This window comes from Eleutherodactylus coqui, chromosome 9 (assembly GCF_035609145.1).
Source record: "Eleutherodactylus coqui strain aEleCoq1 chromosome 9, aEleCoq1.hap1, whole genome shotgun sequence".
Lineage (NCBI taxonomy): Eukaryota > Metazoa > Chordata > Amphibia > Anura > Eleutherodactylidae > Eleutherodactylus > Eleutherodactylus coqui.
Genome location: NC_089845.1, coordinates 36,585,183 through 36,612,548, shown reverse-complemented (window position 1 = coordinate 36,612,548; position 27,366 = coordinate 36,585,183). Strand labels below are relative to the sequence as shown.

Here is a 27,366-nt window from a genome sequence, read left to right as displayed (position 1 = left end):
TTTTGACCAAATATCACTGTTCAGAGTAAACATGGTCTGGGGTGACGTCAGCGGACAGCCCTACACCATGTGATGCACCGATTAATACATGCAAAGTGTCGTCCTGTCTTGGACACCAATGGAGTAACATCTCCTTCTGGTGCCAGTACTGATGGGCTCGCTGGGTTGTCTTTCAGCTCAGTCAGCCTATCAGCTTCCATGTTAAGGTATTTAAACATGCCCCATGGTACAAGGGATGACAGTTATATGTCTAGTGTACAGCCCTTACTTTGAGCCTGTGTGTTCCTGCTTTGAGAAGTGTTAATGTTAGTTTTGTTCTTAGTTCCTCTAGTGTGGTACCCATCCGCAGAGGAGTTGGTGACCAGGTCGGTGGTGGCAATGAAATCCACTCCTTTCCCCCTGACCAAGGCAGCACCCAGCGATGCTATTAAAAAGGAAAACAATATACAGTTCATGACGCCAGCCTGAACACTGATCGAAATCTACTTCAGGTGAAAAAAAAACCCAAAAATGGTTACATTAAAATAAAGATGGGGTGGCAGTCCTTACCTGTGGAGAGTGGAGTGGTACCTGTGTGCAGATGGTGTCGTGGTGAGAAGGAACTCCAGAAGGCAGCATAACCATGAAGCAAATAACTTCTCTTTATTTCCAGAGACAAAATTCCAGCAGTAAACACATAGTACAACGGGCCTTGTCCTATTACCTGAGATGGGGGGAATCCAAACAAGCACAGCAGTTACGTCTGTACGCTCTGAGAAATTTAGTCCAAAAATCACAGTTGCACACTTGGGTTTTTCACAACTTTATAGTACAGGCAACTCTTCTGTACCCTATGCTTTTACTTCTTCAATCTCTTTTTTTCTTTATTCTGTATTTCCTCTTCTCGCTATTAATTATTCTTCTTACTAAATTTCTTTAGGTATACAAAACACTCTTTTCTTCAGTGGCTACTGGTACATAAACTAATTCTTTTCTCCTAAATGAATGAATAAACTGGGTTTTTCTTTCTTTCCTTTCTGGTTTGTATAAACTATTTCTCATGCTTTCTTGCTTTCTTTTCAATGCAAAATTTTTAATACTCACACTTTCCACTTCTCACTGCACAGTAACTGGCATTAGCTCTTGTCCTTGCTTTTGCTCTGTTCACTAGGTTTTTCTCAACTCCCTTCTCAACTTCCACTACTCCTGTTCTAACTGACTGGCTTCTCTCACAATCCCGGGGATTGTGCATTCTGCAAAAGCTGATACAATCAGTTTTGCAAAAACAGATGCACTCTGCAAACTTTGCTGAGGCTATGCTCTTTCTATTCTGGTCTAGGTCATCTCCTCTGAACGTCTGGCTGTCTTCTGTCTGCCTTCGGACTGTCTTCTGTTTGTCTTCTGTTTGTCTTCTGACTGCCTTCTGACTGCCTTCTGACTGCCTTCTGTCTGTCTTCTCTTCTGACTGCCTTCTGACTGCCTTCTGTCTTCTGTCTGTCTTCTGTCTGTCTTCTGTCTGCCTTCTGACTGCCTTCTGTCTGTCTTCTGACTGTCTTCTGACTGTCTTCTGACTGTCTTCTGACTGTCTTCTGTTTGTCTTCTGTTTGTCTTCTGACTGTCTTCTGTCTGTCTTCAGACTGTCTTCTGTCTGCCTTCTGACTGTCTTCTGACTGTCTTCTGACTGTCTTCTATTTGTCTTCTGACTGCCTTCTGACTGTCTTCTGACTGTCTTCTGTCTGTCTTCTGTCTGTCTTCTGACTGTCTTCTGACTGTCTTCTGTCTGTCTTCTGTCTGTCTTCTGTCTGTCTTCTGACTGTCTTCTGACTGTCTTCTATTTGTCTTCTGACTGTCTTCTGTCTGCTTTCTGTCTGTCTTCTGCCTGCTTTCTGTCTGTCTTCTGCCTGCTTTCTGTCTGTCTTCTGTCTGTCTTCTATTTGTCTTCTGTCTGTCTTCTATTTGTCTTCTGACTACCTTCTGACTGCCTTCTGACTGCCTTCTGACTGTCTTCTGTCTGTCTTCTGACTGTCTTCTGTCTGTCTTCTGACTGTATTTCTGTCTGTCTTCTGGCTATCTTCTGTCTGTCTTCTGTCTGTCTTCTGTCTGTCTTCTGACTGTCTTCTGACTGTCTTCTGTCTGTCTTCTGACTGTCTTCTGGCTATCTTCTGTCTGTCTTCTGGCTGCCTTCTGACTGTCTTCTATTCGTCTTCTGACTGTCTTCTGACTGTCTTCTGTCTGTCTTCTGTCTTCTAAACTTTATACATTTTTCAAAGTAGTACACACACACTTCAGTAAAATCACTACATCGACTTCTGTAGTGGGACACTACACTAGTCTCCGTGGCTAGGGTTCAATGTCAGGTGTCACCAATGCACTTCAGACTGGTTCCTAATCTCTCTTCCACAGCAGGGACCTTTCACACAAGATGGAATATTCCATGACGGCATTGTAGAATATGCCGTTTCTGAATTCAGCACCAAAATCCGCACTGCTAACTGTGTAATTTCTGACATGATTCTGCTATTTTCAATTCCGCACCAAAATTCACATGTTAGTAGTGCAGATTTTGGGGTGCAATATTCTGCAGGAAGGCATGTTCGACAATGCTGTTGCGGAATATTCGGACCTATGTGAAAGGTCCTGTAGAGGTCACCCTTTCTGGGGCAGGTGCTCCGCCTTTGCGACCGGTCCTGTTCAGACGGTAATGGTACACTAGTTCACCGATTTCTCAGTTTCTAGCTACGTCTTACAAGAGTGCTTTTAGTTTGTCTGGATAAGCCCGGATCACAAGCCCTTTAGTTTAGACTCCGTGTTCAGTGCCGGCACTCTTCATCTGGCCATACCAAATATGACACCAAACATTGACATCTGCTAACAAATGACCGGTGGCTCGCTGCTAACTTGTCTAGATTCTGGCTGTGAGCCCGGCCGGTGACCCCACATAGCTCCTATAACTACGGATGACTGCGGAGGCTCGCAGGCGGTCATGCGCGGTACAGGTATCAGTCAACTGTCAGTCAACATACAGTGGGCAGGGTGAGTCCCGCGCGGCCCTTCTTTTTGGCTTGGGGTTCCATTCCATCAGCTCGGTGACAGGTTCCCTTTAAAAGAGAAATTTACAGTCCGGGCAGAAGACGACATATACCGTAAGGGTACTTTTACTCAGTACGACTGTTGGCCATTTAAGCCATCCCAACGTCTGTGCTTTCACACGGGAGCAATGACCCCTCACTGAGTGCAGGCGGTGGCGCTGGAGATCTTTTCCGACCACCCGCTTCCATTTGGAGTAAGCAGACAATCATTCACCCATGAACAACTGCCTGTTTAAACGGGCCGGCATTCACTCGGTTTTTAGGCGAGCCGAAAACCAAGTGATAAGTGAGCGATTCTCTCTCAGTTGCCCTATCAGGTCCCCAGTTTACACAGGACGGCAATCACCCATAATCACTCTTCTGAGTCACTCGGGTGACTAGCAGCCCATATATAAGTACCCTAAGTGAAGGAACAAGAGGACTATAACCTTACAGCGCCCTGCAAGAATCAAGCGCAGAGCTACCTAAATGAGATATACAAATATTTAGTATTTCCAGATGCGCTCATAAGCCGTGCAGGCTCTGGGCGCTCACTGCTGGCCGGCTGGATAAGCGTAGTGCAGCATCTCCACAGGAAGTAGTTGCCAGAGCTCAATATGCCTCAGGCTACTCTCACTCATGTGTTCAGCTAAACGCTAATCAGAACCACGGCATTTTACCACAATATTGAGCAGTGTTTTAGAAGGCATGTCACAGCGTTTGACAGCACTTTTTAACGCACTCCATCATTATGATGGGTGATCGGGTGCGGTAAAAAATGCAAAAACACTTTAAAAAAGTGATAGCGCTCGAAAATCTGTTTGTAATTCCACCTTCAAGGGCAGGTCTGAGAAGCTCCATTAAAATCAATGAGAGTGTTGTATCGCGGTAAAAATCAGGGATTGTGAGAGCGGCCTATGTATATATTTCCCCCAAATAAGACAGTGTCTTATATAAATGTCTCATATTTCTTATTCGGCAGACTCGATCCAGGTCCCACCCACTGCTCTCCAGAGGTCTGACGCAGTTCCCGCAGTCCTCAACCGCCCACACAGGATCACCTCCTTGTTACAGGATTCATAAATCCCACCTCTATGAAGCGATGTCTGTGATTGGTTCTTCTAACCCTGCATTGATTTGCTGAGCTGCAGCTCTCAAAAAAACCAATCACAGCCATTGTGGAGATGGGATTTATAAATTGGCTGAGCCGCAGATAAGCCAATTCATAAATCCTGCCTCCACGAAGTCATGGTTGTGATTGGTCCTTCAAGCATTCTTCAGCCAATCACAGCCATTGCTTTGTAGAGGAAGGATTTATGAATCGAATAAGCGACGGTTCAGCCAATTCATAAATCCCACCTCTACGAAGTGATGTCTGTGATTGGTTCTTCTAACCCTGCATTGATTTGCTGAGCTGCAGCACTCAAAGAACCAATCACAGCCATTGTGGAGATGGGATTTATAAATTGACTGAGCCTCAGATGAGCCAATTCATAAATCCCGCCTCCACGAAGCGATGGTTGTGATTGGTCCTTCAAGCGCAGTTCAGCCAATCACAGCCATTGCTTTGTGTAGGAAGGATTTATGAATTGACTAAGTGGCGGCTCAGCCAATTTATAAATCCCGCCTTTACGAAGCAATGGTTGTGATTGGGTCCTTCGAGCGCTGTTCAGCCAATCACAGCCATCGCTTTGTGGAGGAAGGATTTCTGAATCGAATAAGTGATGGCTCAGCCAATTCATAAATCTCACCCCTACGAAGCGATGGCTGTGATTGGTTTTTTTGATCACGAATCAGCCAAGCAATGCAGTGCTCGAAGAACCAATCACAGCCATCGCTGTGTTATTTTTATAGATTGGACTTACCAAATATGGTTTTTGTTTTTATATTTTTATAATACATATGGGAAAACATGTTTTTTATTTGATTTATTTTTTGTAATTATTAAAATCTTTCTCACTTGTTTTTATTCAGTCACCAAAGGGGACTTGAACTTGGGATTGTGTGATTGCTTATAAAATCTACTGCATTACCATAGTATTACTGCATCATACTGTATTCTCATAGACATTCTATTGTAATGTGCCACAAGCACGTCTCAATGGACAGACATTCATGGCAGCCCTTGGGGCTTTCTCTGGGCCCCAGACTACCACAACACTGTGCAATTTCATTGCAGGGGAACCGTTCATTTAAATGGTTAACAGCCATGGTCGCATCTGTTAGCGGTTAAGAGTCGACTCATCCAGCAACCACACCCGCGGAGTACGGAGCAGGCTCCGCTCCCAACCCCGCTCTGTACAAACTGCACATACATCGGATCTACATCTACGTCAGAAGTCACACAGGGGTTAAAAGCGAAGTATTTAAAGGGAATCTATCACCTACTTTTAGGCCGGTGGAACACAAACGCATTTGCATTGCGGAATCTACCTTCGGCGTCCACACCGTGGATTCGCAGCAAATACCGTTTGCACCATGCTATTGAAAAGCGCTTTTTCCTGCACCCTTGCGGAATCGCATTGAGAGGAAGGAAGCAGCGGAGCATGCTCTATTTTAGTGCGGACTCTGCATGAACGGTTTCTATTGACGTCAATGGAAACTGTCCGACCCGTGTCCCTACCGCAATTAACATTGCAGAAAGGTCGCGGATTCCGCATCACCGCCTTGCAACGGCGCGGGGGGGGGGAAGAAAAATTTGAAAAAAAAATCTAGACTGCGCATCTCCGACGGTGAGCCATCCAGACCGCCCGCAATACAGATAATGACAGGTACGCGCGGATGCCAGATCTGTATTCTGCGGCGGGCTCCTGCATGCAGAATCTGACCCGTTCGTGTATCGCCGGTCTTAGTCCTAAACTAATCTTATGGGCTAAAAGTATGTGACCAGCGGATGTAAGTGTTATATCCCCCCGGTGTCAGCGCTGGAAGCTGCCGCTCAGTGCATTGCTGATAGAGGGCACACTCTTCCCCTCTGTTGGGGGTCCTGGGAGTCATTCCCTTACAGATCTGATATTGCTAATATATTCTGAGGTCATCCATGTTTTAGTCCCATAAAAACCCCTTTAACACTTCAAGGACCAAGTACAGTAAATTTACTGCACTTGGTCCTGGGCTTTAATCCCGGCTAATAGTTGAAGTACAGCGTGGAATTAAAGCCTCTGCTCCTGCAATCAAGCAGGACCAGATTGGGTCTTCGGATGCCAGACACAGCCGAGGACTCAGAGGAGAAGGGAGAAGCGGTTTTTAACTACTTCAGCCTTCTCCTTTCCTGGGTAGATAGCGCTCAATAAGTGCTATGTACTGAAGAGTGAAAGTGGTGCCCACTGTTACAGCAGAGCTGCAGGGTCCTACAGACCCAGATCAGCTCTGCCAGTGACTGATGTCACTACAGGGGGATGTTTCCCCTGTAACTGAGGCTCCTATGGATTCCCCAGCTACAGTGGGAAGTGTGTAATAAAAAAAAAAGAAAGACCCTTGTGAATGACCCCCGGAGGTCTTATATGACTTCATGGAGACATGGATGATAAAAAAAAAAAAAAAATGACCCCCCGCTGACGCCAAATGAAAACCACTGCTGTATATGCCTGTAATCCCAAACTATGCAAATTATATATCAGAATGTCCGGAAAAAAAGAGGAACCCAATACTTTATTTTAGTGGAAATATACTAATTTTAAAAATAAACTATAAAATTAAAAAAAAATTTTTTTGCTTTTTACCCCAATAAAACTAAAAAACGAAAAGTAAGTTAGTGAAAAAGACATTTTAAAAAGTCGCTCTATACGTCACGGAAAAAAATAGCGCAGCAAAAATAATTTTGGTAGCGAAGAAAAAAAAATAGGGCAGGAGGGTAAAATCCCGAAAAAGTGTCTGGTTCTTAATGGGTTAACGAAACCAAAAGTAAACCTGGAGAGTTTTATGTATCTGGCAGAACATAATGCTACTATGTGCCACCAAACTGCCATCTGTGCCACTGAGGAGGCCATGACTGACACCAAACTGCATGGAGGGTAATTAGTCGTACAGATGGAGGAGCCATCATTGTGCCGTGTCCCTGCTGCTGCCACCTAGTGGTGTGTGCCGTGTCCCTGCTGCTGCCTGCTGAGCGCGGACTGCTGCCACCTAGTGGTGAGTGTGATGCTAAGCCGCGTGCACTGAGGAGTGGCTTGTTCTCTGCACAACAAGAAACGAAACTGAGCCGTGTATAAGAGCAGAGGATGCTGGGCGGCCGGGAGTGAGGAGAGGAGCTGTCACTGCTGTCACCACTCTGCATGGCAGGTAAGGGAGCTCACATAGAAGTAGCTGGGCAGAATCCACATCATGGCAGCGCACTCCACCCTTCTACTTCCCCTTTTTCTTCCCCTTTTTCTTCCCCTTTTTCTTCCTCTTTTTCTTCCTCTTTTTCATCCTCTTTTTCATCCTCCTCATCCTCCTCATCCTCCTCTTCTTCATCTTTTCAGCTTGTTGTGAAGTTTCTGTCTTCTTTCTGTAAGTTGTGGCTTCGCAGCCCCCCAAGGCACGGCACACCCCCCAGGCACGGTGCACCCCCCCCCCCCCCAAGGCACAGCACATCCCCCAAGCACGGTGCCCCCCAAGGCACGGCACAGCCCCAAGGCACAGCGCACCCCCCCCCAAGGCGCGGTGCACACCCCCCCCCCCCCCAAGGCACAGCACACCCCCCAAGCACGGAGCCCCCCCAAGGCACGGCACCCCTCCAAGGCACAGCGCACCCCTCCAAGGCACGGCACATCCCTTCCTGGCACGGCACATCCCTTCCAGGCACGACACACCCCCCAGGCACGGCGCACCCCATATACACAGCGCACCCCCAAGGTATGGCGCGGTTCCCCCAGGCACAGTGCACCCCCAAGGTACGGTGCACCCCCCAAGCACGGCACAGTTCCCCCAGGTACGGTGCACCCCCAAGGCACCGCGCAGCCCCCCCAGGCTCGGTGGCCATGAGGCAGGAAGGGTTGACTCTTTATAGTCTAGAAAATTAGTTAGAAAAGACCCTTCTGCGCTCATGCTGTGAAAATACAAGAAAGGATTGCGCCACTTGGAAACGGATGGGGTCTCCTCAAAATGAGCACGAAGCCCCTCCGCCTGGTGCAAGGACCCCGTTAGCGGTCCGGTCCGGTTTCTAGTGAAGATACACTTTCTCTTCATGCTGAACCCCGCTGCTCCAGCTGATCCTGGCCTGTATGACAATACATAGTATTCATCGACCAATAACGGGGTCCTTGCACCAGGGGGAGGGGCTTCTTGCTCACTTTGAGGAAACCCCATCCGTTTCCAAGTAATTGGCGCAATCCTTTCTTGCGTTTTCACCGCCTGAGCGCAGAAGGATCTCTTCTAACCAATTCCTGTATCTTTGCCCCCGTTTTATCACCGTCTGGGGGTCTCAATTTCTTCTGTGCCGCTCTCCATGTGTACGGACCATCTGCGGAGTCGTGGGTGCGCCGTCACCTCGCTGACACGACTGTTATTACAGCCGCCTCCTTATGTCGGCACGACGACACAATGGTTTATGGGGGATTTTCATCTCCAATTTTCAAAAGCCATCATTTTTTTTTTTCTGCCGTCGCGGCCGCAAGAGGGGCATTTATAGGAGGGGCGTTTATACGGGGGGGTGTTTATACGGGGGGTGTTTATACGGGGGGTGTTTATACGGGGGGTGTATATACGAGGGGTGTTTATATGGGGGGGTGTTTATACGAGGGATGTTTATATGAGGGGTTTCTACGAGGGGTGTTTATATGAGGGGGTTTATACGAGGGGTGTTTATATGAGGGGTTTCTACGAGGGGTGTTTATATGAGGGGGTTTATACGAGGGGTGTTTATATGAGGAGTGTTTATATAGTGGGTGTTTATACGAGGGGTGTTTATACGGGGGGTGTATATACGAGGGGTGTTTATATGAGGGTGTTTATACGGGGGGTGTATATACGAGGGGTGTTTATATGGGGGGGTGTTTATACGAGGGATGTTTCTACGAGGGGTGTTTATATGAGGGGTTTCTACGAGGGGTGTTTATATGAGGGGGTTTCTACGAGAGGTGTTTATACGAGGGGTGTTTATATGAGGAGTGTTTATATAGTGGGTGTTTATACGAGGGGTGTTTATACGGGGGGTGTATATACGAGGGGTGTTTATATGAGGGTGTTTATACGGGGGGTGTATATACGAGGGGTGTTTATATGGGGGGGTGTTTATACGAGGGATGTTTCTACGAGGGGTGTTTATATGAGGGGTTTCTACGAGGGGTGTTTATATGAGGGGGTTTCTACGAGAGGTGTTTATACGAGGGGTGTTTATATGAGGAGTGTTTATATAGTGGGTGTTTATACGAGGGGCGTTTATTGCGCGTCGAGCAGCAGTTTTTATTGGTACCAGTTTTGAGTGCATGTAATGTATGGTAGAGCTTATTTTTAGAGTTAATGACCCGATACGTGTTTTCTGCGGTTCGGTACGGTTACAACGATACCAAAAATATTATCATTTTTTTTAGGTTTTTCCACTTTTGCTCAATAAAAACCCTTATTTTTAAAGTTCTAATTCTTTTTACACCGCTGCATTCAAAGTCCCAGAACTGTTTTATTTTCCGTGGGCGGAGCTTTGCGAGGGCTTGTTTTTTGTGTGACAAGCTGTAGTTTCTATTTGTACCATTTTGGGCTACATGCGGCGTTTTTGATCACTTTTATTCCTTTTCTTGTGAGGTAAAACGAACAAAATAATCATTTCACCTCCGTTTTTACCGTTTTTTTGCTGTGCATGATAAATAATGTGTTCATTTTCGGTACGGGTCATTACAGACACGATGATACCAAATATGTGGGGGTTTTCTCAAATGTTTAATTTTTTTTTACCAGCAATCATAGGCTACGGCAAGCTGGGACGCCAGTATCTAGCCACGGCAACCCATCGGCCCTCTGCGATTACATTGCGGGGGTCCGATGACATAACAGAGGGAACACCCTCTTTCTGTGAACCCTTTACATGCCACGATCTACATAGATTGTGGCATGTAGAGGGTTAGCAGCGGCGGGCGCTGTCCCTATGTACCCCCGCTGTTGCAGCTGGAGGTTGGCTGTTGGTAACTGCCGGCTCCCTCTGCGGGATGGCGTGGGCTCTGCTTCTGATCCCGCACCATCCACAGGGTGTAAGTTCACATCCCGCAGCCAGGACATACACTTACAACCTGTGGCTTTAAGGGGTTAAAGGGGATGGCCCACAAAAATACTGTTAGAGTTAAATACATAGTTTAGTTTAGTTCTGTGTTCCTCGACGAGTTTCCTTTATTTGATATCTTATCACTTGAGCGGAGTTTCGCTCTCCTCCCATGACGGCCGGCAACATACTGCAAGCAGCTGGTTAGTCATAGCGAGCCCTGTGGGTGCAGCTGGTAGCCCAACAGCATCTAAGGAGGTGGGACCACCAGCCTTCACTATACACTGCCACTCTGCTGTTTGAAGGAAGTGCAGCAAATCGCCTTGCTACTAACCCTTTCCAATCCATTTTCTTCCTGAGTTTCCGAGGAAGCATACTCTTTTTCTGTTGTTGTACAACAGCGCTATCTGCAGGCTAAAGCCGGTACTGCAGGAGGTAACGCATCTGATAGCGGAGCGGTCGACAAAACACAGCGAGAAAACCCCATCAGACGTCCACCATTGGATTGTAAAGGGTTAATCCTTTTTACGGCGGCCGCTAATCAGCTATAAACGTGCAAATACATCTTTTTTTTGGCTGACTGCTGGCAAAGCTGAGATCCTGCCAGTTTAACCCCTAACACGCTGCAGTCAATAGCAGCTGCAGCATATGAGCAGATGACGGGGGAGGGGGATCCTTGTGTCGCTCATCTGATCCCCACAGTGCGATTGCAAGATGCTCATAGCAGTCGTAAGTCTGACAAAGGCCTCCATGTCTGCCATGTAACTCAGTTTATTAGCCCCGCCTCCCACAGAATGTAATAGGCTGCTCTTATAGATTTAGTAGAATGCATTACATAAGTACTGCAGTGTACTATCCTAGCGATCGGACTATCTTCGAGTCTCCTTGAGGAGTTATCACAGATAAGTGCTGTATAAAGCTAAGTGAGCGTGCGAGCTGTATGCTAAGTGTGCCGTGTTACAAAGTGCGCTTCTTAAAGGGGCCTGCACACGGAATGATAATCTTTGGAATTCCTGCGATCCAGCGAGAATCCAAATTATGGCTCAGTGTAGAAGCTGCAGCAACTGAACGATGGGCAAGGATTCAGTCGCCTCTTGTTCTTCATTGAGTTTCTGCAGGCAGACAATTTTATGGCGGATCGGCCGTCTACACAGGCAGTTATCACTTCTGACCAACGGTCTACTTACTGTGAAGGGAGGCGGTCGGGCTGAAATGATCCCCGATGGCTCCGCCTCCAGTCAGTGATGTTTCTGTGTTGGGTCTCCTTCACACCAGCAATCGCCGTAAGAAAATTGCAGCAAAATCGCGCCTTTTTTTCCGTGATTTTTGAGCATCAATGCTGCTTTTTGTCGCAAAACATCGCTACCGCTTGTGATTTTTTTTTCGCATTTTTTTCACGCAATTTTGCAGTAATTTTTTTTCAGCGCGGCAGTCAATAGGACTTTCTAATGTTAAAAACGCATTGCGCGAAAATCACAGGTTCGTACTCTGCGCTGCGATAAAAAGGAAGCTCCATAGGAAAACGAGGGGAATAAAAAAAAAACGCAAAAAGATAGAGCGTCACGCGATTTTTTTTTTTTCTCCACAAAATGGCATCAGTGAAGACATTGCAAATGTGAAGGAAACCATTGGAAACCACCGGTTTTATAATCATGTGTTTTCACTCACTCTCGCATTGCGCAAAAAGCACACAATTTTTATCGCTCGCGTAAAAGCCCCCTAATAGCTCAGAAATAATCGTCGCGGGGACGACCGGTTGGACATCTGTTGCCTGACAGATCGTTCCGTGTAAAAGGATCCTAAGCCCACTCTCACATATGCGCTTTTTATCGTGACATTTTGAATGCCGCCGTATAAGGCTCCTACTGATTTCAGTGGCGCCTCGCAGACATGCGCTCAAACGAGGCGTTTTCTAACACCCCGATTTTCATGTGCTGTCTGCTCTATTTTGCTGCATTTTCTACTCATCACCCATCACAATGACGGGGGGCAATAAAACCGCTGCCAGGCGCCGTAACCTGCGGTAAAATCTTGGCATTTTGCCGCCGCTCTGTGTGGGAGTGGCCTAGTGCGTTTCCTCCGCCTGTGGTTTGCGATCCGTGGGATTGCTGCTTTGTTTATGTATCTTTGTATCAGTTCCCAGTAATCCTATAACCGATACATTGCGCTACATTGTCTTTACTGCCTAGAGGGTGAATCCATTGTGTCGGGGTATATTGGGGGGTAGATCGGTAAATATTGTCACATTTAGGCTTTATTCACACAATCGTTTTATCATTAGAGTTTTGCCGCAATACAACACTGCCGAAAATCGCGACCCTCTGATGCACTGGATTCCAATGCCGCAGTTCAGATGGGCGATTTTCTGGTGCGTAAAAATGGCAGGCCGGAAAAGATAGCGCATATGGTGTGCAGGCGGGCCGACCGCTTTTACACTGACCGGAAAAGATAGGTCTAGACCAATCTTTGGCTGGAATACGGCAGCCGCACCCATAGACTCCTATGGCAGCCTATGGGAGCTGCCGGAAAAGGGAGGTGGGAGGAAGCTTAGCAGCGTCTCTGCTAAACTCCCTCCCCCTTCCCTCTCCGCCCCTTGCACACTGTTGGCAAAGGGAGGAGCAAAGATTAGCACACTAGCTCCCGCCCTCTGCCATTGCCATCAGCCGGCAAGGGGCAGAGAGGGAAGGGGGAGTGAGTTTAGCAGAGCTAAACTTTCTCCCCCTCCCCCCCAAAGGTATCCCATGCTCGGCATATACTCGCTACAGCTGGGCCGTCTGAACGGGTGCTTAAAAGGGAGATGCTGCCGTGAATTGGTCATGGCTGCCACTCGTTGATGCGATTTTTCAGCTGCTCTGCAGCTGGCCGAGGAGCACAGTGCCCTTGGGAAGGAGCCCTTAGAAACATATCTAGTCTGCTTGTGGGCTTCAGGCTTCATTGCTCTGCACAGGTGAGTACTTGGGGGCGGAGTTACCCAACAGGATGTGATATATTGTATTTGTTGTACTTGGGGGCGGGGTTACCCAACAGGATGTGATATATTGTATTTGTTGTACTTGGGGGCGGGGTTACCCAACAGGATGTGATATATCGTATCTGTTGTACTTGGGGCTGGGGTTACCCAACAGGATGTGATATATTGTATCAGTTGTACTTGCGGCCTGGGTTACCCAACAGGATGTAATATATTGTATCTGTGTTACTTGGGGGCGGGGTTACCCAACAGGATGTAATATATTGTATCTGTGTTACTTGGGGGCGGGGTTACCCAACAGGATGTAATATATTGTATCTGTGTTACTTGGGGGTGGGGTTACCCAACAGGATGTGATATATTGTATCTGTGGTACTTGGGGGCGGAGTTACTTAACAGGATGTGATATATTGTATCTGTGGTACTTGGGGGCGGGGTTACTTAACAGGATGTAATATATTGTATCTGTGGTACTTGGGGGCGGGGTTACTTAACAGGATGTAATGTATTGTATAATATATTGTATCTGTGGTACTTGGGGGCGAGGTTACTCAGCAGGATGTGATATATTGCATCTGTGGTATTTGGGGGCGGGGTTACTCAACAGGATATAATGTATTGTATCTGTGGTACTTGGGGGCGGGGTTACCCAACAGGATATTATATATTGTATCTGTGGTACTTGGGGGCGGGGTTACTAAACAGGATGTAATGTATTGTATCTGTGGTACTTGGGGGTGGGGTTACTAAACAGGATGTAATATATTGCATCTGTGGTACTTGTTGAAACGGTAAATCGGCTCATCTAAAAGGACGCTTACACGGGGCGATTATCGTTTGGGTTCCAGTGATCAACAGAGGATTTGAACATTATGGTTTAGCATAATGCCGACTGAACGATAAACGACAAGTCATTAATTTCTCATTTGTCGTTCAGTTTCTGCATTGTTCCCTGTAAACGGGCAGTATCGCTTATGAATGACTGCCTGCTTTCTGTGAATGGAGGTGGCGGGCCGGAATGATCCCCTTCCTGCTCCTCCGCCTCCGTTCAGTCAGCGATGCTCATTCCTGTGTAAAAGCCCAAAAACGATTATCCCTAGGACGACTGTAATAACTATACAGTATATAGATATATCAGGGGTCAGTACAGAGATCTCTCCCATGGTCTAATATACCCAGGACCGTAACAAGGGGGCGCTCTAATAACTATATATAGATATATCAGGGGTCAGTACAGAGATCTCTACCATCATCTATTATACCCAGGACTGTAACAAGGGGGCGCTCTAATAACTATGTATAAATATATCAGGAGACGATACAGAGATCTCTCCCATGATCTATTATACCCAGGACTGTAACAAGGGGGCGCTCTAATAACTATGTATAAATATATCAGGAGACGACACAGAGATCTCTCCCATCATCTATTATACCCAAGACTGTAACAAGGGGGCACTCTAATAACTATATATAGATATATCAGGGGTCAGTACAGAGATCTCTCCCATCATCTATTATACCCAGGACTGTAACAAGGGGGCGCTCTAATAACTATATATAAATATATCAGGGGTCAGTACAGAGATCTCTCCCATCATCTCCCAAAAACGAATTGAGTGGCGGCACGCATGTGTAGCCTCTGCTCCATTCATGCTGGGACCGCCAAGACCCCTGCTCTCGTAATCAGTGGAGATCCCAACGGTTGGACCCCCATCGATCATAACGTTAAACTCTATTGTGTGGGGAAAAAAATTACAAACCAATAAAAAAGTTGGGATCAAAGCCAGGAAGCCCCTTCATCTGATAACTCATCACCTTGAATTTTCCACAGAAATTGAATTAGAAGAGTGAAAACCCTCCAGACTGAAGTAAGCATGGAGCGAGCGCGCCGATCACCTGATCACAACCCCAGGAATCCTGCAGGTGAGTGATGTGATAGTGTTCATGTGTGTCCGTGCACCCTACCTGTCAGTCTGTATACTGTTCTCCACACCCCCTGGGTCTCTCTAGCTCTGCCATAGTGTTTTTACACACCGCTACCCAAAGCGCGCTGACGTTCTTCCTGCCAGCTGTAATGGAAAGCGGCGGTTTCATGGAGTCTTCAGTGTTTAGTGATGAAGCCGCCCTCCACTTTCCGAGCAGCAAACATAATGTCAGAATGTGGAGGGGGGAAACAAATAGTGGCCATCTAAAAGGAAAAAGTGCAATAGTGTGGCCTCAGCCGTGGCCCCTCAGTCTACACTGCAGTAAGGCGGCCTTGCGGTCCGTCTGATGTGCGGTAACAATGCTGAGGTTATGTCTCAGGGATCATTCACTTCAGTATTTGGCTTTCCACTTTTAACCCATTCCCGCTGCAGGGCGTAAGTTTACGTCCTGGGAGCGGGGTACTTCCCGCAACAGGGCGTAAACTTACGTCCTGGAGATAGCGCGGGATCACATATGATCCAGCGCTATCCCGCAGCGGGAGCCGGCTGTCAGTCACAGCCGGCGTCTCGCTGCAACAGCGGGGGGACATCGGAGATGCGCCCGCCACTGTTAACCCCTTCCCTGCCGCGATCTAAGTAGATCGCGGCAGGGAAAGAGTTCACAGAGGGAGCGCGGCTCCCTCTCTATCTCCGGCCGGCTCTCGCGATGTCATCGCGAGAGCCCGGCCTGTCACCATGGCAACAGGACGCCAGACACTGGCGTCTTGTATTGCCTATGCCTGAGATCGCTGTATGAGCGATAAGGCATGGGAGAGCAGTAGCTCTGCCATGCCTTATGACAGCGATCATCAGGGCAGTGGTTAAAGTCCCTCAGAGGGACACAAACAGTGTAAAAAAAAAAAGATTTAAAAAATGAATTTAAAAAAAAGAGTAAAAAAACCATTTTTTATGCTTTTTCTCAGATTAGCATAAAAAAAGCTAAAAAAAAAATAAAACCCCACATATTTGGTATTGTCGCATCCGTAACGATGCGTACAATAAATTGCACATGCTTTTGACTGTGCACGGAAAAAAACGCTAAAAAAAAAGCTAAAAAACTGAGGCAAAATGCTCATTTTTAGCATTTTGCCTCACTAAAAACGCAATAAAAGTGATCAAAAAAGTCGTATGTACGCCAAAATGGTACCAATAAAATCTACAGCTTGTCTCGCAAAAAAAAAGGCCCTCATAAAGCTCTGTACATCAAAAAATAAAAAAGTTACGGGACTTTGAATGCAGCAATTTAGAATAGAAAAAAGATTTCCAAAAAAAAGGGTTTTTATTGCAGAAAAGTGGGAAAACCTAAAAAAATTGTTAGAATTTTGGTATCGTTGTAACCGTACCGGTCCGCAGAAAAAATGGAAAGTCTCATTTATGCTGCATGACTAACGGTGTAAAAAAAAAATAAAAAAATCTATGGCAGAATTGATGCGTATCTCTCTCTGCTATCATGAAAAAAAAAATAAAAATTTTACAATATAGTCTATGTACCCAAAATTGGCACCGATAAAAACTACAGTTCGCCACGCAAAAAACAAGCCCTCATATGGCCGCGTCGACGGAAAAATAAAAAAGTTATGGCTTTTGATAAACGGAGAAGAAAATCCGCCAAAAATTGTTGCGTCCTTAAGCCCAAAATAGGCCATGTCATGAAGGGGTTAAAGAATCCATTTACAACTGAAACAAACCAAACCAATATTTCCGTTTTTCCTAGCGGATCCGGCGAAGATCTGTTCCTATCAGTTTGTTTCAGTTTCATTCTATTTATGTCCATTATTAGTATAACCAAATCACTGGGAAGTAAACAGGAACCGTTTTCTTCCCCATTTTGCTGTTATTACGGAACTGCAGACCGGAATACAGAAATGCTGATGAGAATAAGATTTTCTTATTCTGTTATCTTGCTGGTATTTACTCATGTTGTTGTTTGAAGGAGTCAGCCGTCATTGGGTGTGCTTCAGCAAGCATTGAGAGGAGTCAGAGCCGGCGTCAGGTGTATTCAGGCAAGCATCGAGAGGAGTCAGAGCCGGCGTCAGGTGTATTCAGGCAAGCATCGAGAGGAGTCAGAGCCGGTGTCAGGTGTGTTCAGGCAAGCATCGAGAGCAGTCAGAGCCGTCGCTAAGTATGTTCAGGCAAGCATTGAGAGGAATCAGAGCAGTCGTTGTGTGCACTCAGGCAAGCATTTAGAGTAGTCAGAGCCATCGTTAGGTGTGCTCAGGCAAGCATCGAGAGGAGTCAGAGCCATCGTTAGGTGTGCTCAGGCAAGCATCGAGAGGAGTCAGAGCCATCATTAGATGTGCTCCATCAAGTATCGAGAGGAGTCAGAGCCATCGTTAGGTGTACTCAGACAAGTATCGAGAGGAGTCAGAGCCATCGTTAGGTGTGCTCAGACAAGTATCGAGAGGAGTCAGAGCCATCGTTAGGTGTGCTCAGACAAGTCTTGAGAGGAATCAGAGCTGTCGTTGTGTGTGCTCAGGCAAGCATTGAAAGTAGTCAGAGCCGACGTTGGGTGTGCTCCGTCAAGCATCAAGAGGAGTCAGAGCCATCGTTAGGTGTGCTCAGGCAAGCATCGAGAGGAGTCAGAGCCATCATTAGATGTGCTCCATCAAGTATCGAGAGGAGTCAGAGCCATCGTTAGGTGTGCTCAGACAAGTCTTGAGAGGAATCAGAGCCGTCGTTGTGTGTGCTCAGGCAAGCATTGAAAGTAGTCAGAGCCGTCGTTGTGTGTGCTCAGGCAAGCATTGAGAGTAGCCAGAGCCGGCGTTGGGTGCGCTCAGGCAAGCATTGAGAGTAGCCAGAGCCGGCGTTGGGTGGCTCAGGCAAGCATTGAGAGTAGCCAGAGCCGGCGTTGGGTGCGTTCAGGCAAGTATTGAGAGTAGCCAGAGCCGGCGTTGGGTGCGCTCAGGCATGCATTGAGAGTAGCCAGAGCCGGCGTTGGGTGCGCTCAGGCATGCATTGAGAGTAGCCAGAGCCGGCGTTGGGTGCGCTCAGGCATGCATTGAGAGTAGCCAGAGCCGGCGTTGGGTGCGCTCAGGCAAGCATTGAGAGTAGCCAGAGACGGCGTTGGGTGCGCTCAGGCATGCATTGAGAGTAGCCAGAGCCGGCGTTGGGTGCGCTCAGGCATGCATTGAGAGTAGCCAGAGCCGGCGTTGGGTGCGCTCAGGCAAGCATTGAGAGTAGCCAGAGCCGGCGTTGGGTGCGCTCAGGCAAGCATTGAGAGTAGCCAGAGCCGGCGTTGGGTGCGCTCAGGCAAGCATTGAGAGTAGCCAGAGCCGGCGTTGGGTGCGCTCAGGCAAGCATTGAGAGTAGCCAGAGCCGGCGTTGGGTGCGCTCAGGCAAGCATTGAGAGTAGCCAGAGCCGGCGTTGGGTGTGCGCTCAGGCAAGCATTGAGAGTAGCCAGAGCCGGCGTTGGGTGCGCTCAGGCAAGCATTGAGAGTAGCCAGAGCTGGCGTTGGGTGCGCTCAGGCAAGCATTGAGAGTAGCCAGAGCCGGCGTTGGGTGCGCTCAGGCAAGTATTGAGAGTAGCCAGAGCCGGCGTTGGGTGCGCTCAGGCAAGCATTGAGAGTAGCCAGAGCCGGCGTTGGGTGCGCTCAGGCGAGCATTGATAGTAACCAGTGCTGAGGTTTAAACAATTGCCTAAGATCAAAGTGCAAATTCTACATTCTGTCTGATATAATTATGGTGCAAGTAGAGGACCAAAATACGTCCGTACTACCCCAGACCGGAAATCCACAGGACACACAACAAATATTTGCGAAGAATATGTGATTCATTCCACATATGATAAACCAATATCCACCGTGGAATTCTGCCCCGTGAAATCACCCTATTTACCTGCGGCATGTTCTATTTGCCGCGGGCATACCCACGGACGGCTTCCATTGCAGTCAATCGAAGCCGTCTGTCACGCTATCTTCCGCTGTAGCTTCCCCGCCCACCGACGCCCGCGTCATATGACGTGGCCGGCGCGTCATGTGACGCTGTTGGCGTGTGATATAACGTCATGGCCGTCGGCACTAGACCTTAGACTTGTCCTGTCGTTTTATCTCAGGCAGATCTGTAAATGATGAGAGTTGTGGTGATTAGATGAACGGTTCTGTCACCGGAGGCCCTAAAAGTGGTTCTCCCTTGGCCTATAAGAGGCTCTCGGAGGCTCCTTGTGTGCAGTGGCCTCTTTTTCCGCTTGTGTAGAGCTTGTTGACCACTAGACGCCTCTACGACACAGAGAAGAGATTTCACCCCATTACCAGTGTGTGAGAGGGGCGCATTATTGAGGTGTGAGAAGCTGGATGGTCGTATCCATGAATTGTCCCCCACCAGGCCATTCTGACCAGACTGTTAGGGGGGGTTGGGACCAGTGGATGTGCGAGGACACACAAGGTGACCGGGCTTAGGACACCCCCGACAGACCACCAATAGAGGATCGTCTGACCAAACTGTTAGGAGGTGTTGGGACCAGTGGATATGTGAAGGCACACAAGGTGAGCGGGCTCAGGATGCCCCCTATAGACCACCAGTAGACAGGAGTGTCTGGCCAGACTGTTAGGAGGTGTTGGGACCAGTGGATGTGTGAGGGCACACAAGGCGGCCGGGCTCAGGATGCCCCCTACAGACCACCAGTAGACAGGAGCATCTGACCACACTGCTAGAAGGTGTTGGGACCAGTGGATGGGGGCACACAAGGTGACCGGGCTCAGGACCCCCGACAGACCACTAGTATAGAGGAGCGTCTGACTAGACTGTTAGGAGGTGTTGGGACCAGTGGATGTGTGAGAGCACACAAGCTGCCCGGGCTCAGGACGCCCCCTACAGACCACCAGTAGAAAGGAGCGTCTGACCAGACTGTTAGGGGGTGTTGGGACCAGTGGATGTGTGAGGGCACACAAGGCAGCCGGTCTCAGGATGCCCCCCTATAGACCGCCAGTAGACAGGAGCATCTGACCACACTGCTAGGAGGTGTTGGGACCAGTGGATGTGTGAGGGCACACAAGGTGATCGGGCTCAGGACCCCCGACAGACCACTAATAGAGAGGAGCGTCTGACTAGACTGTTAGGAGGTGTTGGGACCAGTGGATGTGTGAGGGCACACAAGCTGCCCGGGCTCAGGACGCCCCCTACAGACCACCAGTAGAAAGGAGCGTCTGACCAGACTGTTAGGGGGTGTTGGGACCAGTGGATGTGTGAGGGCACACAAGGCAGCCGGTCTCAGGATGCCCCCCTATAGACCGCCAGTAGACAGGAGCATCTGACCACACTGCTAGGAGGTGTTGGGACCAGTGGATGTGTGAGGGCACACAAGGTGATCGGGCTCAGGACGCCCCCTACAGACCACCAGTAGAGAGGAGCGTCTGACCAGACTGTTAGGAGGTGTTGGGACCAGTGGATGTGTGAGGGCACACAAGGTAACCGGGCTCAGGACGCCCCCTACAGACCACCAGTAGAGAGGAGCGTCTGACCAGACTGTTAGGGGGTGTTGAGACCAGTGGATGTGTGAGGGCACAAAAGGTGACCAGGCTCAGGACCCCCTACAGACCACCAGTAGAGAGGAGCCTCTAACCAGACTGTTAGGATGTGTTGGGATCAGTGGATGGGGGCACACAAGGTGACCGGGCTCAAGACCCCCGACAGACCACTAGTAGAGAGGAGCGTCTGACTAGACTGTTAGTAGGTGTTGGGAACAGTGGATGTGTGAGGGCACACAAGGCGACAGGGCTCAGGACGCCCCCTACAGACTACCACTAGAAAGGACCCTCTGATCTTTAAACATGCACCAGCAGTTCCAACTCTTTCACTGTCCACCATCCAGAGACAGGTGGCGCCATTGTTACACCCCTGTCTGTCGGAATCATTTCCAGGTGCTTGGCTGAAGGACATTTGGTTGACGGCACCTATTATTTGTATGGCCTCTGAAACCCACCGTCGACTCTTTTGCAGTGTGTTGTGATTTCCCAGGTCTATCAGGCACTTAAAGACATTCTGGCCAAATGGTTAGTAAATCGACTATAATGTGGGCATAGACAGACACAATGAAAAAAAACATTTAGTACCATGTTAGCCAGTAGAGCACAATATGATTGTTCCCAGCAAGAGAAACCAAGTAATCTTGTAAATATGATACCTTTTTATGACTAACAAAAATACATGATGTTAGTGCAAGCTTACGAACCAACGCAGGGTTCTTCTTCGGGCTTTAGCCTGAAGAAGAACCCTGCGTTGGTTCACAAGCTCGCTCTAACATCATGTATTTTTGTTAGCCATGAAAAGGTATCATATAGACAGACACAGATGCTGCAACAGGAGGAGAGCCAGAGGCTGTGGAGATCGTCATTACAGTGTCTGCAGATCTGTCAGCCTGCAGCCTCTGAGTACATAGGAGCCAACTGTGAGGATAACCCGCTCCCTCTGTTATGGAAATGTCCTTGTTACTATGGAAGCTCTGTACTTAATGATAAAGAGTGGATTGCTATGGAGCTGGAAGGGGGACCCCTAATGGCAGCCACTTCAAATGTGATTTACAGTGATAAAACAACAACATTTTTAATGCAAGTATATTATAGAAATGATGAGACTGACACAAGCTAGTTGATCACAAGATGAGCAGAAGTTGGCTGCAAAGTTACTGCCCCTTTAACCCCTTCCCTCCCGATGACGTAAGGATACGTCATGGGAGCAGGGTACTTCCCGCAAAACGACATACACTTACGTCATAGGGATAGCGCGAGATCATGACAGATCTTGCGCTATCCCGCAGCGGGTGCCGGCTGTCAGTCATAGCCGGCCTCCCGTTGCAGCAGCGGGGGTGCATCGGAGACGTGTCCCCCCCCCCCCGCTGTTAACCACTTCCCTGCCGCGATCTACATGGGAAGGGTTCACAGAGGGAGCGTGCTCCCTCTGTGAAGTTGTCGGGCTCTCGCAATATAATCGCAGAGAGCCCAGCAGGTTGCCATGGCCACAGGACACCAGATACAAGCGTCCTGTGTTGCCAGAGCCTATGATCGCTGTATGAGCGATAAGGCATGGCAGGACAGAAGTCCTGCCATGCCTTATCACAGCGATCATCAGTGCTGTGATAAGGCATGAGGGACACAGAGGGACACAGATGGTGTAAAAAAAGATAGTAAAAATGTAAAACAAAGAAAAATGTAAAAAAAATTTTTATTTATTAGAGATGAGCGAACGTACTCGGTAAAGCACTACTCATCCTGAAAGATTCGGGGAGCGGGGAGCTGCAGGGGAGAGCGGGGAGGAACGGAGGGGAGATCTCTCTCTCCTTCTCTCCCGCCCGCTCTCCCCTGCTCCCCGCTGCAACTCACCTGTCAGCTGCGGCGCTCCCCGAATCTTTCAGGACGAGCGGGGAGGTACTCGGATAAAGCACATTACTCGGACGAGTAGTGCTTATCCGAGTACGTTCGCTCATCTCTATTATTTATGCTTTTTCTCATATTAGCAGAAAAAATTAAAATGGCACATATTTGGTATCGACGCGTCCATAACAATGTGTACAATAAGTTGAACACGCTTTTTATTCTGCACGGCAAAAAGTGTAAAGAAAAAACGCTACAAAACAGAGGCAAAATGCTTATTTTTAGCATTTTGCCTCCCCAAAAATGCAATAAAAGTGATCAAAAATGCCGTATATTCCCCAAAATGGTACCAATAAAAACTACAGCTCGTCTCGCAAAAAATAAGCCCTCACAGAGCTCCCTCCATGGAAAAATAAAAAAAGTTATAGGACTTTGAATGCAGCGATTTAGAAAAAAAAATTCCAAAAAAGGGTTTTTATTGCAGAAAAGTGGAAAAACCTAAAGTAAATCTAAGAATTTTGGTCTCGTTGTAACCGTACCGACCCGCAGTAAAAATGTATAGTGTCATTTATGCTGCATGACTAACGCTGTAAAAAAAAAATTAAAAAAAATCTATGGCAGAATTGATGTGTTTTCTCTCCCTGTTATCATAAAAAAAAAAATAATAAAAGTTTTACAATATAGTCAATGTACCCAAAAATGGTACCGATAAAAACTACACTTCGTCACGCAAAAAACAAGCCCTTATACGGCCGCGTTGACGGAAAAATAAAAAAGTTATGGCTTTTGAAAAATGCAGGTGAAAATCCGCCAAAAATCGTTGCGTCCTTAAACCCAAAATAGGCCATGTCATTAAGGGGTTAATAGATTCTTATATTTAAATGCCAGCAATTCATGGAAAACAGCAAAGCTAATGTGGCTACTAAACAGATGTGGGTGTAAGACCTATCAGTGATTGACAGTCTACACATAGTCACTGAGTAGGACCGCCCACTGGATTAAAGGGGTACTCCCGCTACTTTGTGTTTGTTCACCGATACAGAAGAACAGGGGTTTGTTCATTTCCCAAATGACAGGTATGAAGGTCGCACAGGCGCAGTGTCTCTCCATTCATTTCATGGAGATGCCAGAGATTTCCTAGTTCTAAGCGCTTGGCAATCACCGATCTATCAGGTTTCACCCGTCAAGTTGATGGCTGAAAATGTGAAAGACATGAAGTTGCCAGAAGTTCTACTAAAACTATATATGAATCCGTTCAGCTCCTCCTCCTTTATAACAGGCCACCCGCAGAGGAGTCACCCTGTCCAACAGGACCGCTTTATGTTAAAAATGCTTTTACCCGCCACCGATGCAGCATTGTACAAGTTAGCAATGTCTCTACTGACCAAGACTACTAACACTGTTCCTATTACACTTTGTACTTAGATGACCTATTTAAGTTATTGGGGGCCAGCGGAGGCTATTCTGGTATTAAAAGCCTCGAAAATCAAGCATATGGAAATCAAAGAGGACGCGCACAGTCCGAGGGCAGAAGTGGAATCGGGGGGAGACTGGAGCTCCATCATCCCTCCGGCGCCCCGCACAGCAGAACGTCTTCTGGGAAGCAACCACATTTTCACGACCAACAAACCAGTCAAGCTGGAAACGGTAATCTAGAAATGTGCCTATACTGTAAAGGGGTTTTCTTTCAATAGTTGATTGGCTGGGGTCCACTGCTCGGGACTCTGGATGGTCAGCTGATCGGCTAACGGCTGTCAACGCCACAACACACGGGGGTACAGAGCGGAAGCAGTTAGCTCAGACCCCAGCATAGTGGCTGGCAATTGTGACTACAGGCGCAGCTCTCATTATAATTACTGACAGCTGCACCTACTGTTACCGGTGATGGCCACTAGGGGGATCTGGAGCTAACAGCTTTCATTCCATACCGCTTGTGCTGTTAGCACACACAAAAATAATAGCATCATGGAGGACAGTGTACAGCAGTACTGCGCAATTTAGATGTTGTTTTAGTAGCTACGACACAGTAAATCACTTACTATAAGCTGCAGCAGCATATCTGTGTGAGTCTCTCTGTCTGGACCTTCCTCATCCCCTCTGTCCTCTCCGTAGAGTTTATGGGCAGCATGAGACAACACCTTCCTCTACTTCCTGTGTTCCATCTTGATGTTTCAGTGACTAGAAACTGACTTCACTTCACAGCAGTGGACCGCAAATAGAAGGAAGGGAGACCCCTAGTGACCAATAGTTTAGAGTGATTTTTTTTTCTAGCACAAAAATGTCATTTTAGGTAAAAAAAAGGAATTTGAACTTTTGCAAACACAAGCGCAGCTCCAGTTACTTTCAATGAGAGATTGAAAAATCCCATTAAAGTGACTGGAAACCATCCGACCCGCAGCCCATCCACAATTGACATTGCAGATAGGCTGCAGGTACCCGCATCATCGCCTAGCGACCATTCGGTAAAAATAACCTGATAACCTTCTTACTGATCGGCACGATTACTGCGAGTTTGTAGGGATTTTTTAATCTTCTGCTAATTTTCAACAATAGAAACACGCTTAAAGATAAACATTGGACTCTTCATCGTCGCATTCTAAGACCCAGAGCATTTCTATTTTCCGGCAGCGGAGCTCTGTGGGGGGGGGGCTCGTTTTTTGCAGGAAGAGTTGCAGTTTTTATTGGTTCTATTTTAACTCCTGGATTGCTTTATTTTGCATTTTTTGGGAAGCAAGCAAAAGAAAAATAGCAATTCTAGCGTTACTTTTTAAAATTATTTTTAAAGTGTTCACCACGTGCCATAAATAACTAAATACTGTCATTTTCTGTGTCATTATGAACGCGGTAATTCAGCATTAACCCCTATCTTATAACATAAAAACAGTACCGGAAGCATGCTCATAACATAAATATGGTACCACAACAAAGCTCCAAATGTTACTACAATACCGGAACCAAATACAGTACATACATTCAGTGCCCAAACCAAGCACAGTGCATTAATACAGTACCAGAACCAAACAGATCTATACATTACTAGAACCAAGCTCAAGACAAAGATCAATTGCAAAGCTGGGTTAAACCCTACTTTGTAAGTTTTTCCCATGTGAAGCTACAGCTTCCAGTATGCCTGAACAATAGTAAGCTATGCTTGGAGTTGTTGTTGTTTCACAAACTAGGTTAGTATCACACATCATCACTGCAGACCATCCAGTACTGATACAGTCAGAGGTAGACTATACATGGCATTTTGTGACCAGTGAAGTCGTCTATGGTTGGAGATGTCCTCCTTCCTTTTCTTCTCCATCTAACGGAGACCACCATGATAGCTTCTCCTGGTCAAGACGCATCTCTCCAGAGTTTACCGCTGATGTCTTTGCAACAAATCTCTACACTCTATAGTAGTAATGTGCCCCAGAATATAATTACATTACACACCCCATTCCACAATAATAGTGTCATCCATCACTCTCCTCAATATAATACTAACCCCCCCCCCCTCCACCCACCCCACAACCCCCCGAATATAGTGGTCTCACACGGTGGGCTCCCTTATTCTAGTGGCATCACATGCTTTAATATATTGGTGCCACACTGTGGGGTATAATGACACACAATGCCCATCCCCACCAAAATAGTAAATTACTACCACACATAGTGGCCACAGAAGAATCTGTGCCACGCCTTCTGCCCTTCCTGCCCCCCCAAGAATTAAGTCTGCCCCCTCCCTCCCAAAAGAAAATCATAGCCATTCATTACTTTTCAAGAAATGATAAAGCCACATAGTGCTAACTTATAATTACCCCTCACTTGTCTGTTTCCTCACCACCATCCAGCCGTGCCTGTCAGAAAAAGCCAGTGAAGTGACACAAGTGGTGCAGCAATGCCATCTAGTAAATAGGTGCAGAGTGTCAACACTTCGCACTCAATTGTATTCACATCCTAAGGGCATGGATACGATTGAAGCCTTTCATCATGGGCATCCGGATTGGCGTGCCGATTCTCCCTGCATTTACAGACCAACTGGTATTTTAACACCATTTTGGGAGAGTCGGCTGATTGCCGCTGCAGTTGCAATACAATAACCCTCTATATAGCCAAGGCCTACATTTTTTTATTGATTTTTTTTAGCAATGCTTTGCCTAGGCATTTGTATTTATGCTGACCAGATTTTCTCAGGGTCAAAGTGGGACAAAGGGGTGTGGTCAGGGGTGGGACTTATCACAACATATGATTTTACCTCCGTTGTTATAAAATGTACAGGGCTATTAAAAAAAAGACTGGGAGCGAATTCCACAGCATTTCTGCATCCAAAAAACAGTCAAAATCTATATCATTGGTGCGGATTTTGACTGGTTATCAGCCGCGGCCCCAGTATTAATGGTTACCATAGAGTCCTCCTGAGATTGATTTACTTACCTCCTCCTCCTCGTCTTCTCAGCGCTGCAGCGGGTGATAGTGTGTGCGCCCACAGCAGCACTTCCTCCCTTCTCCTCTCTTCCTGCAGAAACAAGGAGGAAAGGTCAGGGGAGGAAAGGAGGATGATCCATGATGCACACACTGCCATCAGTGTGTGTATCCGGCCACAGTGGCAGTGAGTGTGTGGCATCCGAGCCGAGGCTGGCCGTTGTGAGGGAGACCACTGGGTTCTCAAGATGGTTGTCATGGGTGGTTCTTCTATCTCTCCCGACAATGGAGGAACGTGGCCCAGCTCAGGCACACACAGTACAAAAACAAGCAAGAGTCCTTAACAGTATGTCACGTGACGCCAGTGCCTCTGCTCGAGCGAACGGTCACTCATTGCAAATAAGAGTCCACAGTCAAGAAGTTAGTTTTAAACCGGAGGCACACGGTTTGTGTTTACTAACGTAATCAACTTTGATTTTCCAAGAACAGGTTGCATTG

The 27,366-nt window shown here is 47.4% G+C and overlaps 1 protein-coding gene across 2 annotated transcripts in view; it reads left to right on the top strand.

Moving 5' to 3' along the window:
- The first annotated feature begins 392 nt into the window (after positions 1-392).
- The window catches only part of LOC136579001 (NFX1-type zinc finger-containing protein 1-like), a 71,459-nt gene continuing 44,485 nt past the window's right edge, over positions 393-27,366 (top strand). The window contains exons 1-3 of one of the 2 annotated variants that reach the window (XM_066579245.1): positions 393-491; positions 15,024-15,115; positions 23,887-24,108. In XM_066579245.1, coding sequence (XP_066435342.1) covers positions 15,067-15,115; positions 23,887-24,108 — 271 coding nt within the window. In that variant the 5' untranslated portion in view covers positions 393-491; positions 15,024-15,066. Of the gene's footprint in view, positions 492-7,230; positions 7,329-15,023; positions 15,116-23,886; positions 24,109-27,366 lie in introns of those variants that run through there. The other variant, XM_066579244.1, reaches the window with a different exon arrangement.